General features: G+C 50.7%; 2 protein-coding genes across 4 annotated transcripts in view; one reads left to right on the forward strand and one right to left on the reverse strand.

The window, feature by feature from the left end:
• DNAJC17 (DnaJ heat shock protein family (Hsp40) member C17) overlaps positions 1-14595 on the forward strand; it is a 23912-nt gene continuing 9317 nt past the window's right edge. The window contains exons 1-12 of one of the 3 annotated variants that reach the window (XR_012580901.1): positions 1-153; positions 1832-1901; positions 2764-2822; positions 3532-3619; positions 3941-4023; positions 4970-5066; positions 5449-5498; positions 6006-6083; positions 7037-7117; positions 7987-8115; positions 10603-13673; positions 14367-14579. Coding sequence is in view for 1 of the 3 variants with exons in the window: in XM_005494806.3 (XP_005494863.1) it covers positions 76-153; positions 1832-1901; positions 2764-2822; positions 3532-3619; positions 3941-4023; positions 4970-5066; positions 5449-5498; positions 6006-6083; positions 7037-7117; positions 7987-8115; positions 14367-14492 (939 nt within the window). In the remaining 2 variants the exon portion in view is untranslated. Of the gene's footprint in view, positions 154-1831; positions 1902-2763; positions 2823-3531; positions 3620-3940; positions 4024-4969; positions 5067-5448; positions 5499-6005; positions 6084-7036; positions 7118-7986; positions 8116-10602; positions 13674-14366; positions 14580-14595 lie in introns of those variants that run through there. The other 2 variants (XR_003382027.2, XM_005494806.3) reach the window with 2 other exon arrangements.
• C6H15orf62 (chromosome 6 C15orf62 homolog) lies at positions 10563-11781 on the reverse strand. The gene has a single exon (XM_005494804.4). The coding sequence runs from the start codon at positions 11779-11781 to the stop codon at positions 11266-11268; it is 516 nt and encodes a 171-aa protein (XP_005494861.1). The 3' UTR covers positions 10563-11265.

Genomic DNA, 14595 nt, shown 5'->3' on the forward strand with positions numbered 1-14595 from the left:
GCGTGCCGCGGCGGAGTGAGGGGACTGCATTTCCCAGCGACCGCGGCGCCAGGAGCGGAACCGGGAAGCGCGAAGATGGCGGTGGATAAGGAGCTGCTGGAGCGGGACCTCTACGGGCTGTTGGGGATCGGCGAGAAGGCGTCCGAGAAGGAGGTGAGGGGCGTGGACAGTTCGGGACAGGCTCCTTCTCTCCCCTCCATCCCTTTCTTGGTGTCCTCGGGAGCGGCGGTGCTGCTCTCCGGCGCTGAGCTGAGGGGCTGCTCCGAGCGCTGCTGCGGGACCGGGGCTGGAAAACGGAAAAATCCCGTTTTTGCCGATATTGGCGTTGTCATATCCCGTTTTTAATGGAATTGGCCTCGTTCCCTCAGTTCACCCCTCAGTCCTGCGGGGCGGAACCCGCCTTTGGAGGAGGAGAGAACTGCGGGGTTGGTCTGGGACGTGTTCTTGCTTTGTTTATGTGCTTCCAGAAGGGAAATTCCCGTGTTGATCCAAAAATCCTGTTGTCAGGCGTTTGTCCGAGCGCCCAAAAGTCACGTAGTTAATTTTGTAGGGTTGTAATTACACGTTTGCGGTTTTTAATTGAGTTTATTTGGTTAGTCAATGCTAAACACAGGGAGGAATCTCTGAGAGAGCTGCAGGGGGGCTCGGCCAAGGGCCGGGAATAGCAGGGTAAAAAGGGAATGGCTGCCCAATGGCAGATAGCGGGGTTGGGTGGGACACCGGGGAGGAATTCCTGGCTGAAATGGGAAGTTGGAGGATGGAGCCCGGCGAGGAGACTCCTCTCCCTCAGCTGGACTCTTGTGCAGGAGGTGGGACCATCTGCAGGGCTTTTCCTGCACATTCCCAATCCCGGGAGCTTTGTCCACCAGGTGGGGCCGGGACACAACTTTTCCCACTTGGTATAGCAGGGAATTGGTTGGGAGTGGGAAAGAGTGGCTTCCTTTTTTCCTTCCCCCATCCCTTTTTTTTCCTTTTCACTTTTTCCCCTCTATTTCCCCATTTCTCATTCTCTTTACCTCTTTTATTTTTTTTTCCACTTCTCTTCCTTTCCCTCTTGTTTTCCTTTCCCTTTTTCGGCTCCCTTTCCCTCTTTTTGGTTCTCTTTCTGGGTTTTTTCACTTCCCCCATTTTTTTTCATCCCCCCCTTTTTTCTTCCTTTCCTTTCCTTTCCTTTCCTTTCCTTTCCTTTCCTTTCCTTTCCTTTCCTTTCCTTTCCTTTCCTTTCCTTTCCTTTCCTTTCCTTTCCTTTCCTTTCCTTTCCTTTCCTTTCCCTTTCCCTTTCCTTTCCCTTCCCTTTTTCCCTTTTTCCCTTTTTCCCTTTTTCCCTTCCTTTCCCTTTTTCCCTTCCTTTCCCCTTTTTTCCTTTTGCCTTTTTTTTTCCTTTTGCCTTTTTTTTCCTTTTGCCTTTTTTTTTCCTTTTGCCTTTTTTTTCCTTTTGCCTTTTTTTTTCCTTTTGCCTTTCTCCTTTCCTTTCCCCTCTTCAGTTTCCTTCCTCCCTATTTTTTTCCTCTCCCCCTTTTCCCCCCTCTCTCCCCCTTTTTTTTCCTTCTCCCCTTTTCCTTCTCTATTTTTGTTTTTTCCTTCTCCCTTTTTTCCCCTCCCCCCCTTTTTTCCCCTCTCCCATTTTTTTTAACCTGAAGTTTAACTCCTGCAACACAAGACACCTGCAAGCCAGAACAGCTTTTAAAAGCTCCAGCTCCTTCCAGACACACCCACATCCCGAGCCCAGCGGGTTTCCCTTGCACACAGGGATTATTTTGGGTTTCCAGGTTGCTTTTTTTGGCAGAGCCAAAGCAGTTTCTCCCCAGTGACCCCAGTGTGGCCCCTGCAGGTGAAGACAGCGTTCCGGCAGAAGGCGCTCACCTGCCACCCGGACAAGAACCCCGACAACCCCCGGGCAGGTGAGAGAGATGGGGCAGCTCTTCCTGCTGCTGTTCTCCCTTCTCCAGGCTCCTGGAAGTGCCTCTGCTTCCCTAAGTGCTGAGGGAATGGCTGGGTGGGTGTCCCTGGATGTGTTCCTCCTGTTGGTGTTAACTTTGCTTTTTAAGGCTGAACAATCCCTGCTGGGTTTAGAAACACCAGCAGTAAGTCAGTGCTGGAATTACAGCTGCAGCCTTCCAAACCTTCCCAACCTTTGCTTTGATCTGGATCTCTCACAGTCCAAACTTCACCAGCACTCCATAAATCCTTTTATCTGTGGGCAAGGGGGAGTTTCAGCTGCCTGCAGGGAGGGATTGCTGTGGATGGAAGTTGTAGAATTAGCAGTTACTATGTATTTTGTGTGTCAAGACTCATAATTAATCTTTATAAAAAATAAATACAATTTGCCAATGCTTGTAATGGGACAAGAGGAAAAACTCTTAAAGGATACATGGCTGTAATGCAACAACTTCCAGTACAACATAAGCAGGACTTCTTGTTGAAGGAAAAGGACTGAGAGGGAGAATGAAATTGTGAGCTCCAGATAAATGTGGCATGAAGGAGATATTGCAACCCAGAATAAAAATGATCAGTGAGAAAAATTAAGTTTGTGTGTTCCAAGATTTCTCTGAAAATGAAACAATCCCAGTTTTTTGTTTCTTGATTTACTCTCAAGTTTGTGTATCACCTTTGAGTTGAGTCTGCAGGTTAGCTTACAGAGTTCTTGCAGAGGTGATTTTTGTTCTTTGGAGAGACCTTCCTGCAGGAATTGTCTTTCCTGGTTCTTCCCCAGGTCCCTCACCTGGTTTCCTTCATCTTGCCCTTCTTTCTTGTTGTTCCCAGCGGAAATTTTCCACCAGCTGTCCCAGGCCTTGGCCGTGCTCACAGATGCAGCAGCCAGGGTAAGGATGCTCCCTGGGCAAGGGTGGGATTTTGGGGTGGTGCTGGGAACTGTAATCCTGCCTGTCCTGCTCTCACAGAGCTCCTTCAATACAAATCTCAGGTGTTATTCCCCCTACTTCTCCCTAAGATCAAATCTCAGGTGCCAGGTAGAAGCTTGGAGAAAGGTGATGTTTGGGATTTGCTGCTGGGAGCAGCTCTGCCCTGAGATTCTGCCTTTAATAATGTGCTGGACTGGGGCATATCCCATTTCATAACACCATCCCTGACTGAGGAACACCAAATTCCCATGGCAACATCTGGGGCTGACAAATGAGTAATACCTGGATGCAATTCCTGAGGCTCCAAACTCTGCTGTCTGAGGGACACAGGAGAGCTTGGAGCCTTCTGGGGCTGTGAGCAGGTGGCTGAGAACCCACTGCCCAAGGCCTAAAAGAACCTGGAAATGTCCCTGGAAAGGATAAAACCAAAAAGTGAAGAAGGAACTCTCTCCAAATTAGCTCAGGAGAGGGAAAAGTGTTGATTCCAGGTGATAAAAGCTAAAAACATGAGCTCCTCTTTTCAGGTTCTGGCAAAGCTTGTAATCCAAGAAGCAACAGATGCTTCAGCCCTGCTGACAGGGTTTCAGTCCCTGATGTCACTGTATTCCCTGTTTTCCAGTTTCTCTCCTGGTTTCTGTAGTTTCCCACTGTTGTGCTGCTTCCTTGGCAGGCAGCCTATGACAGGGTGAGGAGGGCGAAGAAGGAGGCTGCAGCAAGGACACAGAAACTCGATGAGAAGAGGAAGAAAGTAAAGCTTGGTGAGAAAATCAAGCCCTCACCTTCTCCTGAGGTCTCCCCTAGCTGGCTGCTTGCATTTCTCCTTCCACTGGGGTCAATCCATGGAGGATGACTCTGGTTTCTTCATCCCTAGTACAGTGCAGTAGACCTGGAATCTCCTCCCACAGCCATAGCTAGGGTGGTCCTGCTCTGGGAAGGAGGGAATTAGGTCCTGCTGTGGGAATTAGGGGGTGGAGGACTGCTAAGGCTCCTTTGGTGTGTGATCTATCCATCTTCCTCTGGCCAGCAGGGAAAATTCAAGTTCTCTTTGGATTGTTTGAATTTTGTTTCTTTCTCTGCAGATCTTGAGGCCAGAGAACGGGAAGCCCAGTCCCAGGAGAATGAAGAGGAGGAGATCAGGATAACCAGATCATTAGAAGAAGAAGTAAGGATAAATTCTTAGTTCTCTCTGCTGTTTTTGAGAAGAATTGCTGGAAGTATTTCCATCCATTTCATCCATGAGATGAGGTTGTCAGGAAAATTAATCCACAAACATTAGAGGTTTATGTCCAAAGAGGAGACAGAGGAGTCCTTTGACGTTATTCCAATAACGGGAGAGGCCATGGGGCATTCCCCTGGGGTCTCTCAAATTTTTGGAGGATGCAGCCTCCCTTTTTATCCTAATTTCCCAGCTATATCTCTCTTCTCTCTTTCCCCTTTTGCTGAGGTACTTGAGAGGTACAGACTTCCCAATACACCTGATACCAAAGATTTCCCTCTAATGTACAACCCTCCCTTTTAATTTTAAATTCTTACAGAATTTAGGGGTTTTTCTTCCCCACTGTGTCTTTCATCTTTCAATGTCTAATTTCATTTCTCAGCTAACCTAAAATTTATTTGTAAAAGCAAATATCTTTTTCCGTTCATCAGTCAGTGGAATCCTTCCCATTGTTTCTTTTATCTCCCAGTGCTGGTTTTATCTACCAGCGGACCCACAGCTTGTTTGTAAAGACAAATCTGCTGTTCCTCTCAAGGTGCAAAAAAAATCTCTGGAGAGCAGTCCTTTAACTTTTGGGATTAAAAGCAGGTGCAAAAAGTCTCTGGAGAGCAGTGCATCAACCTTTGGGATTAAAAGGCTCTGTGAATCAGAGAATCCTGGAATGGTTTGAGTGGGAAGGGACCTTACAGCCCATCCAGTTCCAGCCACTGCCATGCTCAGGGACTCCTTCCACCACACCAGGCTGCTCCTTTTGGAGCTGTCCAGGGGAACTGGCAGGAGGGGTGTCCCAGGAGATGTGTGTGAGGCTCAGGCTGTCCTTGGAAGTGTCCAGGTGGCCTTGCAGCCCTGGCTGTGTGCCTCAGGTGCCCGTGCTGTGTTCCCTGTGCCGCAGATAATCCGCCTGCGGGAGGAGGGCTCCCGGCAGCTGGAGGAGCAGCAGAGGCTGGTCAGGGAGCAGATCCGCCGGGAGAGGGAGCAGCAGAGCCGAGGTGAGCACGGGGAGCACCTGCACGTGGCCTTGGGCTCTTTGGCAGCTCTCCACCCTGAATTTTTCCAACCTTCTTGCAGGGAAAAATGCCTCAGAACATGTCTCCGGCTTGTGTTTTTGCTGACCTGTTTCTAGCCTTGATCCTGGCAAGTCTGTGCTTCCTAAAAGGGAAAAATGATGCCATGGAGTATTTAGTCTGTGCTGCAGTTCCTGTTGCATGAGATTTTTGGGACTGGAATGGTCCAGTGGAAATCCCAAAGTGTTTCATCATATGTATGTTCTCAGGGAACAAAAATTTGTGCAAAATGCTGAGGAATTTTCACCTGTGTCCTTTCCATCTTTTCCATCTTTTTTTTTTTTTTTTTTGCTTTTTCTCTCTTTAGGCAAGCAGGAAAGAAATGGAGCAGAATGCAAAATAACTCCTAAGCTCAAGGTAAGACATCCTTAAAAAGCTGTGTTTTGGTGAAAACTGATAGAACATGGTGGAAAACAGAAGGGACATTTCAACCCTGGTGAGCTGGCACATCTTTTTTTATACTGGGACGTATAAATTCTGCTCCATGGAATTTGCATCATCAGGTGAACAGCTCCTGTCCTTGCTGTTAGAATTCCTTCCTCAGTCACCTTTTCTTTGTCTGCTCCAGATTTCTGAGCCTGGGATTGAGTTGTCTGTGCTTCAAGCACAGGAAACATCTGCTAATTACCCTGGCAGAGCCATTAGCATCCTTTCAAATGCGATCTTTTTTTATTCCAGTGAGCAGCGTTTCTCCCTGTTCCCCAAACAGTTTGTTCCCTGTGCTCACTCCCATGCTGAGATCACTGTCTTGGCAGGCCTGGGAGTGTGGCTGGAAATAGCAGACGTGGTGAATGTGCAGGGGGGTGGGAGCTGCTGGCAGCACATCTAAAGGGGAAAAATTAACTCCTGCCGTTTGTTCCCCAGCTCAGGTGGAAATGCAGGAAGGAAGATGAGACTGGAGGGGGATACTCCAAAGATGTGCTGCTGCAGATCCTGCAAAAGGTCCTGTCTGACACTCTTCCCTGTGTGTTACTGGGTCTTCCCCTGATCCCAGTCCTGTAAGAATAGTGAGTTCTGGGAAGCTGCATATCACAGAATCATGGAATGGTTTGGGTGGGAAGGGACCTTAAAAATGATTCAGTTCCACCCCTTGCCACAGGCAGGGACACTTTCCACTAGACCAAGTTGCTCCAAGCCCTGTCCTACCCAGCCTTGGACACTTCCAGGGATGGGGCAGCCACAGCTTCTCTAGGCACCTGTGCCAGGGCCTCAGCATCCTCACAGGGAAGGATTTTATCCTAATCTAATCTGAACAGGTAATCTGAACTAAACAGCTGGTTTGAAGCCATTCCCTGTGTCCTGTCACTCCATGCCCTTGTAAGCTGGAGTGGTTAATTTCCTTCCCTGTTCAGCTTTCTTATGCAATTTTCAGAGCTCATCAGCATGATCATGGAGTCATTAAGGTTGGAAAAGATCTCTTAAATTATCAAATCCAACCTTTGAACCAAGCTGGATCCTTTGATCCCTGAGCTGGGAGCTGTTTCCCAGTAGAACAACTGCAGGCTCTTCCCACTGGATGCCTCCTGCCCACTTAATCTGGCTCGGTGGTTGTGGTGCACTCATCCTTCACTTGAAGCACTCCAGATCCCTGCTGTGGCAAGTGCAGAGACAGGCACAGACAGGCCTTTGCTCTGATCAATCCCACCCTGGCCTCCTTTCCCTCTGAGCTCAGCAGCCCTCTTGCACTGGGAGCCAAGTGTGTAGCTCCATGCCTTCCCAGATTATTTCCTGGAGGGACAGAAATGTGGGAGCAGTGGAGGCAGGACAGAAATGGTGACAGCTCAAGCCTCATGTCTGTGAAAACACATGTTTTCTCTTTGTGTTCATTTGAGAACTGAACTTGACATCTCTCCTGGCTCTGTAATTAACTTCCCTTCCTTTCTTTCTTCCCACAGTATGGTGATGTGCTCAATTTGTTGATCTCCAGCAGGAAGAGTGGCAGTGCAGTGGTGGAATTTGCCACGGTGAAGGCAGCTGTGAGTGTGCAGAGCCCCTGCTGGCTGTGCTGGGGGTGGCACAGGACAGGTGACAGCCAGGACACTGCCCTGTCATTATGGCAGTGGAGAAGGGTAATGAGAGTCAAAAGGCACAGAGGGAGTGGCACAGCTGCAGGCACAAACCCAGAGATCAGGCACATAAACAGGTTGTGCATGGAACAGGCTGAGGGAGGAGGCACTGCCTTAAAAATCAGGCACTGAGCACTTACTCAGCTCCCTCTGAAGGTGAAATGCCTTGGAGTTGGGCTTATGTGTTTTGGAGGTGATAACAGGCATTTGCAGTGAAAAACAAACCAAAATGTCTTGACTCACTGTGAGTTATAATAATTCATGTGGCTGTGGGAGCAAAAGTCATCAGTTATCCTGAATTTCAGTAGTTCCATGAGCTTGGGCTGTATGAGAGTTTCCTTGCTAGCTTTTCTTTCACTCATATCCAAATGATAAAACCCCCCAGAACTGTGTGTGACCTGTGTATCAAAAGTGCTGGCAGGGCTATGGACCATAGAGGTGCTTCTCATGTAGGGCACCTGTGAAATCTGAGAGTCATGGAATGGTTTGGGTTGGAAAGATCCTTAAAATCTTACAGAGTGGAACCATAGAATGGTTTGGATTTGAAGGGACCTTAAAAGACCATCCATTTCAAGTCCCCAGTCATGGGCAGGGACACCATCCATAATCCCAGGTTGCTCCAAGCCCCTTCCAGCCTGGCCTTGGACACTTCCAGAGACAGGTCTTGCTTGTGCCCTGCTTGGCCTTGAGGCCATTCTGAGATGATTCTTAGGGACTTGTGAGGGGAGGGAGTGGGATCTGAAATTCAGGTGGTGATGGAAGGGTGTTTTCCCTGCCAGGAGATGGCTGTGAAGAATGAGGTTGGCCTGCTAAATAACCCCCTGAAGATTTCCTGGCTGGAGGGCCAGCCCCAGAGCCGCCCCAGCACCGTCCTCCCCGACAGCAGCAGCCAGCCCAGGAGCTCACAGGTAAGGAGATGGAAATCCTGGAACAACCTACATCTCAGAGTGCTGTCAGATAGCAGCTCTTGGGGCCAGGCCTGGCTTTCCCAGCAGCCCTTTCTGTGCTGGATCAGTGGCTTTCTAAAGGACCTCCTGCCTGGGCAGCAGCACACTGGGAGCTGTTTGCATCTTCACACATTCCCTTCCTCTCAAGTGAAGAACAAAGAATGTTCCTTGCTCAGCCCAAAGCCTCCAGTGCCATTCTGATGGGATTTTTGGAATCCTCTGAGTGAGAGCTGCTGAAAGTTCCTTTGGAGAGTCTTGGTTGCTCACTGCATTCCCAGGAGGAGGAAGCTTCAGTGCTGGAAGCAAACCTCTATTCTTAGGGTCTGCAGGAGCAATATCAAGCTAAATACCCTTTTGTGTGTTCACTCCCTAAATATTTTAAGCTTGTGAGATAGTTCAGTGCATTCACTCTCTTGATGTTTCTTTAAGTATTTTATTTATATTATTTGTAATTATGCACCAAACCCCCTGATTGTTATCCTGTCCATGTAGGACCAGGGAGAGCCCTGCAGCCACAGGAGAGTCTCCAGAGTGTTAGGAAGGAAACTGGGACAAAAAGCAGAATTCAAAACATGTTATTTGAGAATTTCTCACTAGCAGAGAGTGTGAACTGGCTCATTCCTACCAAGGGGGTTGCTGGTGCAGTTGGAGCTTTGGTAGTGGATTCCAGCTTCTGTGGGTTCAGATCCCTGAGTTTGTCTTGGCCTGTTTCCATGCCCGGAGCTTGTTAGTGTGGAAGTGCAGCGTCTGCCTGCGGTGCAGGATTAGTGTGGTGGGGCAGCAGGGAGAGCAGGAAAGCAGCACACACAGTGCTGGTGATTCACCTCTGCCCAGCACAGCTCCTCAATCCCACCTGGCTCTGGCAGTGCTGAGGAGCTGCTGCCAGGGACCTGCATCCTGCCCAGGAGCTGCACAGCTGGTGCTTTGCTGTCCTCTCTGCTGCTTTCAGCTGTAGGAAGCTGCACTTTCTGGGATTGCACTGCAGCCTTGCATCTCCTAGCTGCTCTCTTTCCTGTTTTCCCTTGTTCCCACTCCAGACCCTCCCCAAATCCTCCTGCTGCATCCACTGGGATGCTCCTAAAACCTGCAATGTGTTTGCAGCTCCTCCTGGCTGATCTGCTTCCAGCTGACTTAGTTTGTGCTCTCCAGTTCAGGAGTGTGCAGAGTGAGCTCCCAGATCCCTGTTCCCTCTGCCTCTTCCCCTCACACCCAGCCTGGCTTCCCAGGCACCAGGCTCCACGTTCTTGCTTCCAGGCTGCACTTACCTCATTCTGATTTAAGCTGTCCTTGCTTCCTATTCACTCCTCCCCTCTGTTTTTGTCTGAACCCACCCCCAGTTTGTTCCCACTCTGTGCAAAAGCAGCTCCTCTGCTGCTCTGCTTCAGGAAACAGCCCAAGCCTGCAGTGTTCTCATGGCAACACGCTCACTACTCATCCTCTGCTCCCTGTCTGGGACAGGCAGCCAGTACTCCCTGCCTGGGAGAGCCAGCCAGGACCTGAGAGCCAAAATCCACAGGTAAAGGACAGCCAGACCCCGGGCAGGGGGTTTGGGAGCAGTTCCCAGGTGGAAGCTGCTCATTTTCCACAGCTTTGTTGTCTCCTACAGAAACAGGTGCACATTGTGCAGCAGTTCCTGGAGAGCTGCTGCAGCCAAGCAGGCTCCAGTTGGCCTTGGAATTCAAAAGCTGTGGCTTGGACACTATTACTCCAGGCTATTGAGAGCAGTGGCTGTGTGATGGTTCAAAGCACACAGTGGCTGCAGAGAGCTTGTTTTGCCATTCCAACAGCATGCAGTGCTCAGTTTTGGGAAGATTTTCCCTGCTCCTGCACTGGAATCTCCCTGCCAGGGCTCCTCAGCCATTCAGCCCTGAGAAAAGCCTCCTGCCTGGTGTTCTTGTACCTGTTCTAAGCTCCTTCAGAAGTTTCAGAGGGTTTATTTCATATTATTTGACTTTGGGAGGTGAATCTCACACGGTAAGAGGCAGCTGTGCCTTCCTTGGAGTGTCCCTGCACTTTGCTGTGGCCACTTCCAAAGCTCCTGGTGATCTGGGGCATGGAGGTTTTTAAATTGTTTTTTAAAAGAGCCCTAATAGTCAAAAAGCTAAGAACTGGTAGTTTCTTTTAGCAGTTTGTCCTGGTGCTGCCCAAAATGTTCTCAGCCTGGCAGAGCCTTTCCCACTGTCCAGCTCAGGGTGGGCAGCTGTTGCTGTCTTTCCCTGAGCTCACCTCAGGGGAAAATCAAGTCCCTGTTCCCTCTGTCCTTCCCTCAGAGCCACACAGGTGTCCCACCCCCACCATAAAACCCTGCAGTGCCAGGGAGGATGGGCCTGGGCCACTCCAGATAGCCTGTGCTCCTGGTGCCTGGGATTTCTGTGGCTTGTTCCCAAGGAAATGAGGCAACCAGACACTTCCAGTCACAGATACATTTATTCTTCTATGTCTGTACAGCTGGGAGCTCAGTGCATGCGTGAGGCAGCAGTGTCAGAGACACCTCTTCTGCCAGGAGGATAAATCCACTGCTGGTGCTGTATCAGGAGCCTACTTGGATGCTTACCTGGCTGGGAGTGCTACCTGCACTGGAGTTAAGGGAAAAGAAACCCACAAAGAGGAAGAGAAAAAACGGAGGAACAGCTTTGAGCTTTCGCATCCAAACATGGTGGGAGGAGAAGCCCCAGTTCCCGTCTCTCAGCCCTCAAAGCTTTGGCTTCGGGGTGCAGTGCTGCTGCCTCCTTGCAGGCTGCCTGCTGTTCCACAAGTGATCCATGCCAAATCCCTGTGTGTCCCTGCCCCACAGTGTCACATCCCCAAAATAAGTCTTTCCCAAGAAGTGCCAGTCTTCCCTGAGGATGGGACGAGCAGTCCAGAGTGGGAAATTCCCGGGGTAGAGAGCGGAAAGTTGGCCATGAGACAGCAGACGGTGCTCTCACCTGAGCACAGAGCTCTGCTCCAGAGGATTCCTTGGCAAGGACAGGGATGCTCTGTGGTGGGTGAGGCGAGGACAACAAAACAGGCCACACACAACAGGCATGCTCCAGTATCCTTCCTCCTGCTGGAACGGGAGGAACTGGCAGCAGCAGCGAGTAACTGGGATGTGATGGACAAAGAATACCTTCAAATGGCGTAATCCCTCGGGTTCTGTTTCCTGAGGGTCTGCAGCACGTCCTCGAGGAGAGATAGCCCCAAATCCACTTTGAAGGACAGGAAGGGGTCAGCCAGCTCAGGAAGAGTGGTGCTGCTGGGGAGACCTGCCTCTGAGGTGCCGTGGTCCGTAGCCTGGTCCTTGTGCGTGGGAGCGCCTTTGTGGTACGGAGCGGCGTCGGAAAAGGAGAGGTCGGAGTGGGAATCTGTGCGGTCGATGATGTTGGGGCAGCTGGAACTGTCCAGGTACAGCCGAGGAGGCTTGGGAGGGGCTTGTGCCTTGGCCAGGTTCTGCTCGCTCTGACAGGACAGGTACTCAGACTTGTCCTTCAGATCCCTCAAGCCTTCCCTCTTCTGGCCGTCCGTGTCCAGAGTGTGGCTGTTCTGGTTCAGGATGATGACTTGGTTGCCCAGCTTTTTGTGCCTCCTGAGGGAGAAGCGCCGGAAGAAGGTGGTGGACTTGAGGGACCCCCTGCGCCAAGTATCCATGGTGAGGAAAGGCAGCGAGGAGCAGGAATGCTGGCTCCTCACAGGCAGGAGCCCAGGGATCAGCAGAGAGCCACGCAACAGGATCAACCTCTTCCTGCCCCGTTCCTGGAGCTGCAAGGAGCACAGAGAGGCTGGTAGTGCAGGAAATGCAAACTCCACGCCGTGGCAAGGAGCAAGGAGCACTCGGCTTGTCTGGGATCTGAAGGAGTCTCCCCCTGGAGTGGAGAGGAGCGGCAGGCGGTGTGTGAGCAAGCTCGTTAAACGTGTGCTGCGGCTCTGGGCTGGTCGGGAACAGCAGAGGCACAGTCACCATGAGAACAGATCTAATCTGGCATCTAGAACAGAAGGGCACTCGGGTGCCATGGTAACCAGGCACCTTCTGAGGAGGGGCACCGCCGGAAAAGCGCCGTGGGTGGCTGGGAACGAGACGGTGACTCAGTCCCACCGAAGGAACCCAGGGAATACGGGAGAAGGGGGATGAAGAAAGCAACAGTGCAGGAGACAACGCTGGGAGAACGGAGTGCAGGAGAGACTTACACTCTGTTGGAGCAGCCAGGAGTCCTGGAGCAGAGAGGAGAAGCTGCTGGAGCACTCAGAGACCAGGATGAAGAAGCAAGTCCAGGAATTCAGCCAGGTTGGACCCAGAATGCCAAAACTCCCCAGCTCTGCCGCCGCCGTCCCTTCATGTGCCACCCGTCACTGCTTCCCGGGCTGCGGCTCCCTGCGTGGATGTGTTTGTTTTGAGCCAAGCCCTTGCTGAGTCAGCCACGTCAGAAACTGGGTTTCACTCCATTGGTAATTGCCAGGATTGCAGGAAATAGGTGTGTGGAGTGGTGGAGCCTCAGCCCACGCTCAGGCAGCCAGGAGCACGTGCTGGGAGCCCACCTGGAGATCAGGCTGTTCTTCCTCCTGCCACTCCAAAGGCTCCTCGTGTCAGCAGAGCTCCCAAGCAAGGCTGCAAATAATTTCCTGGCTGTTTTAAATTATAATCCCAGCATGAGGTGGGGCTTCAGGTTTGTGTGGGTGATTCATCTGCACAAGTCTCAGGCAGCCTCTTCCATCCAGCCCAGCAAATTCCTGGGGTTGGTGGATGGGACTTGGAAGGATCCTGGCTGAGGGCTGCTGATACCATCGGTGCTTTCTCAGACACTGCTGCTGCTAGTACCCAAAGGTCATTTTGCTCAGGTGGCTCCTAAGACACCAATTAGACTCTTAATTTCCTTCTTGATGTTCCTTATCTGTTGTGGGCTTTCATTGTGTCCTTGCAGCCGGAGGAACCACTTTGCTGGCACAGGATAAGGATAAGGAATTGCACTCGCCCATATTTCCATGCAGAGATTTATTTAGGCATTCTATTGCCTTTGTATCCCTTCTGCTTCCTAAGAAATCCTTCAATATCTGGAGAAGCTGTGGCTGCCCCATCCCTGAAAGTGTCCAAAACCAGGCTGGAGCAGCCTGGGCTAGTGGAAAGTGTCCCTGCCCATGGCACGAGGTTGGAACCAAATGATGTTTGGAATCCCTTCACTCCCAAACCATTCTGGGATTCTGTGATTCTCTGTGATCACCAATTAACCCGCTTCCTAGAAAAAGGAATACTAAGGGGTTTTTTTCCCATTCACCTTCTGTCAAGAAACTCTTATTTCCACCTGAACTGTCAAGGAATGAGCTGGATGTTTCCAAGCCTTGCAGTGCTTTCATACCTCCAAAATAGCACGGCCACCTACTAGTGTGGAATGGCTTTGGGAGCAGCGCCAAAGCACCGGAGCAGCTGTCATCTGCTGCCCACGTTCATTAGGCAGAGTCTGCAATCAACTGCCTTGACGTGACAGTTGCTGCCACACACAGCAGGGAGGCTCTGGGAGCTTTGGGAAACTCTTCCATTCCTGTGTCAGGTTTGGGAACATCCCTGGTGGTTTTCTTTCTGCTTCTGCTTGGAATCGGGGAATTGTTTGTGGTGGAAAAAACGTCAAAAGTTATTGATTGCAGCTGTTAGAATCATGGAATGGTTTGGGTGGGAAGGGACCTTCCAAGTCCATCCCAGGGCAGGGACACCTTCCACTATCCCAGGTTGTTCCAAGTCCTGTCCAACCTGGCTTGGAACACTTCCAGGGATCCAGGGGCAGCACAGCTTCCCAGCTTCTCTGGGCAACCTTTGCCAAGGCCTCAGCGTTGTCAGGCAGTTGGAAGTTAGTCACTTCCGTGACTCATCCACAAAGGATTGATTTTTTTATGGCATTAGCCTTTGTAACAGGTGAAGTGTATGCTGGACTTCGGGCACCAACGTTGTAGGTGCAGAGTGATCTTGTAATCCAAAATAATTCCCCATTCAGCCTCATGGAATGCTGGCTCCATGTCTGTCCTGCTTTCCTTACCAACCACAGTCATTGCTGGTTATTTTTAATAATAATTTTAATAACAATTCCTGGTTATTTCCTGTAGCCAGGCAGCTTTCACCCACCTCACCCAATTTCTGTGGGATCAAACCATTTCCTGCCTGGAATGCTGGTGTTGTGAGGGGGTTTTGGGGAACTCTGGGAGTCTGTCCTGCCCCTGATGGGTTGTCTGTCTTTCCTGCTCCCTCCCAGGCGTCGGTGGTGTCGGAGCGGGACTACGAGAGCCTGGTGATGATGAGGATGCGCCAGGCGGCCGAGAGGCAGCAGCTCATCGAGCAGCTCCAGCGGGAAGACGAGGAGGAAAAGTCCCATACTTAGCATGAGAGTATGGATTCTTCCCACCCCTCTGTCCCCTCAGAGCTGTTTCTTTATTTAAGTCAATAAACCTCCTTTTTTCTAAAGGTATTGTGGGAATAGAAAC

This window comes from Zonotrichia albicollis, chromosome 6, assembly GCF_047830755.1.
Source record: "Zonotrichia albicollis isolate bZonAlb1 chromosome 6, bZonAlb1.hap1, whole genome shotgun sequence".
Taxonomy (NCBI): Eukaryota; Metazoa; Chordata; class Aves; order Passeriformes; family Passerellidae; genus Zonotrichia; species Zonotrichia albicollis.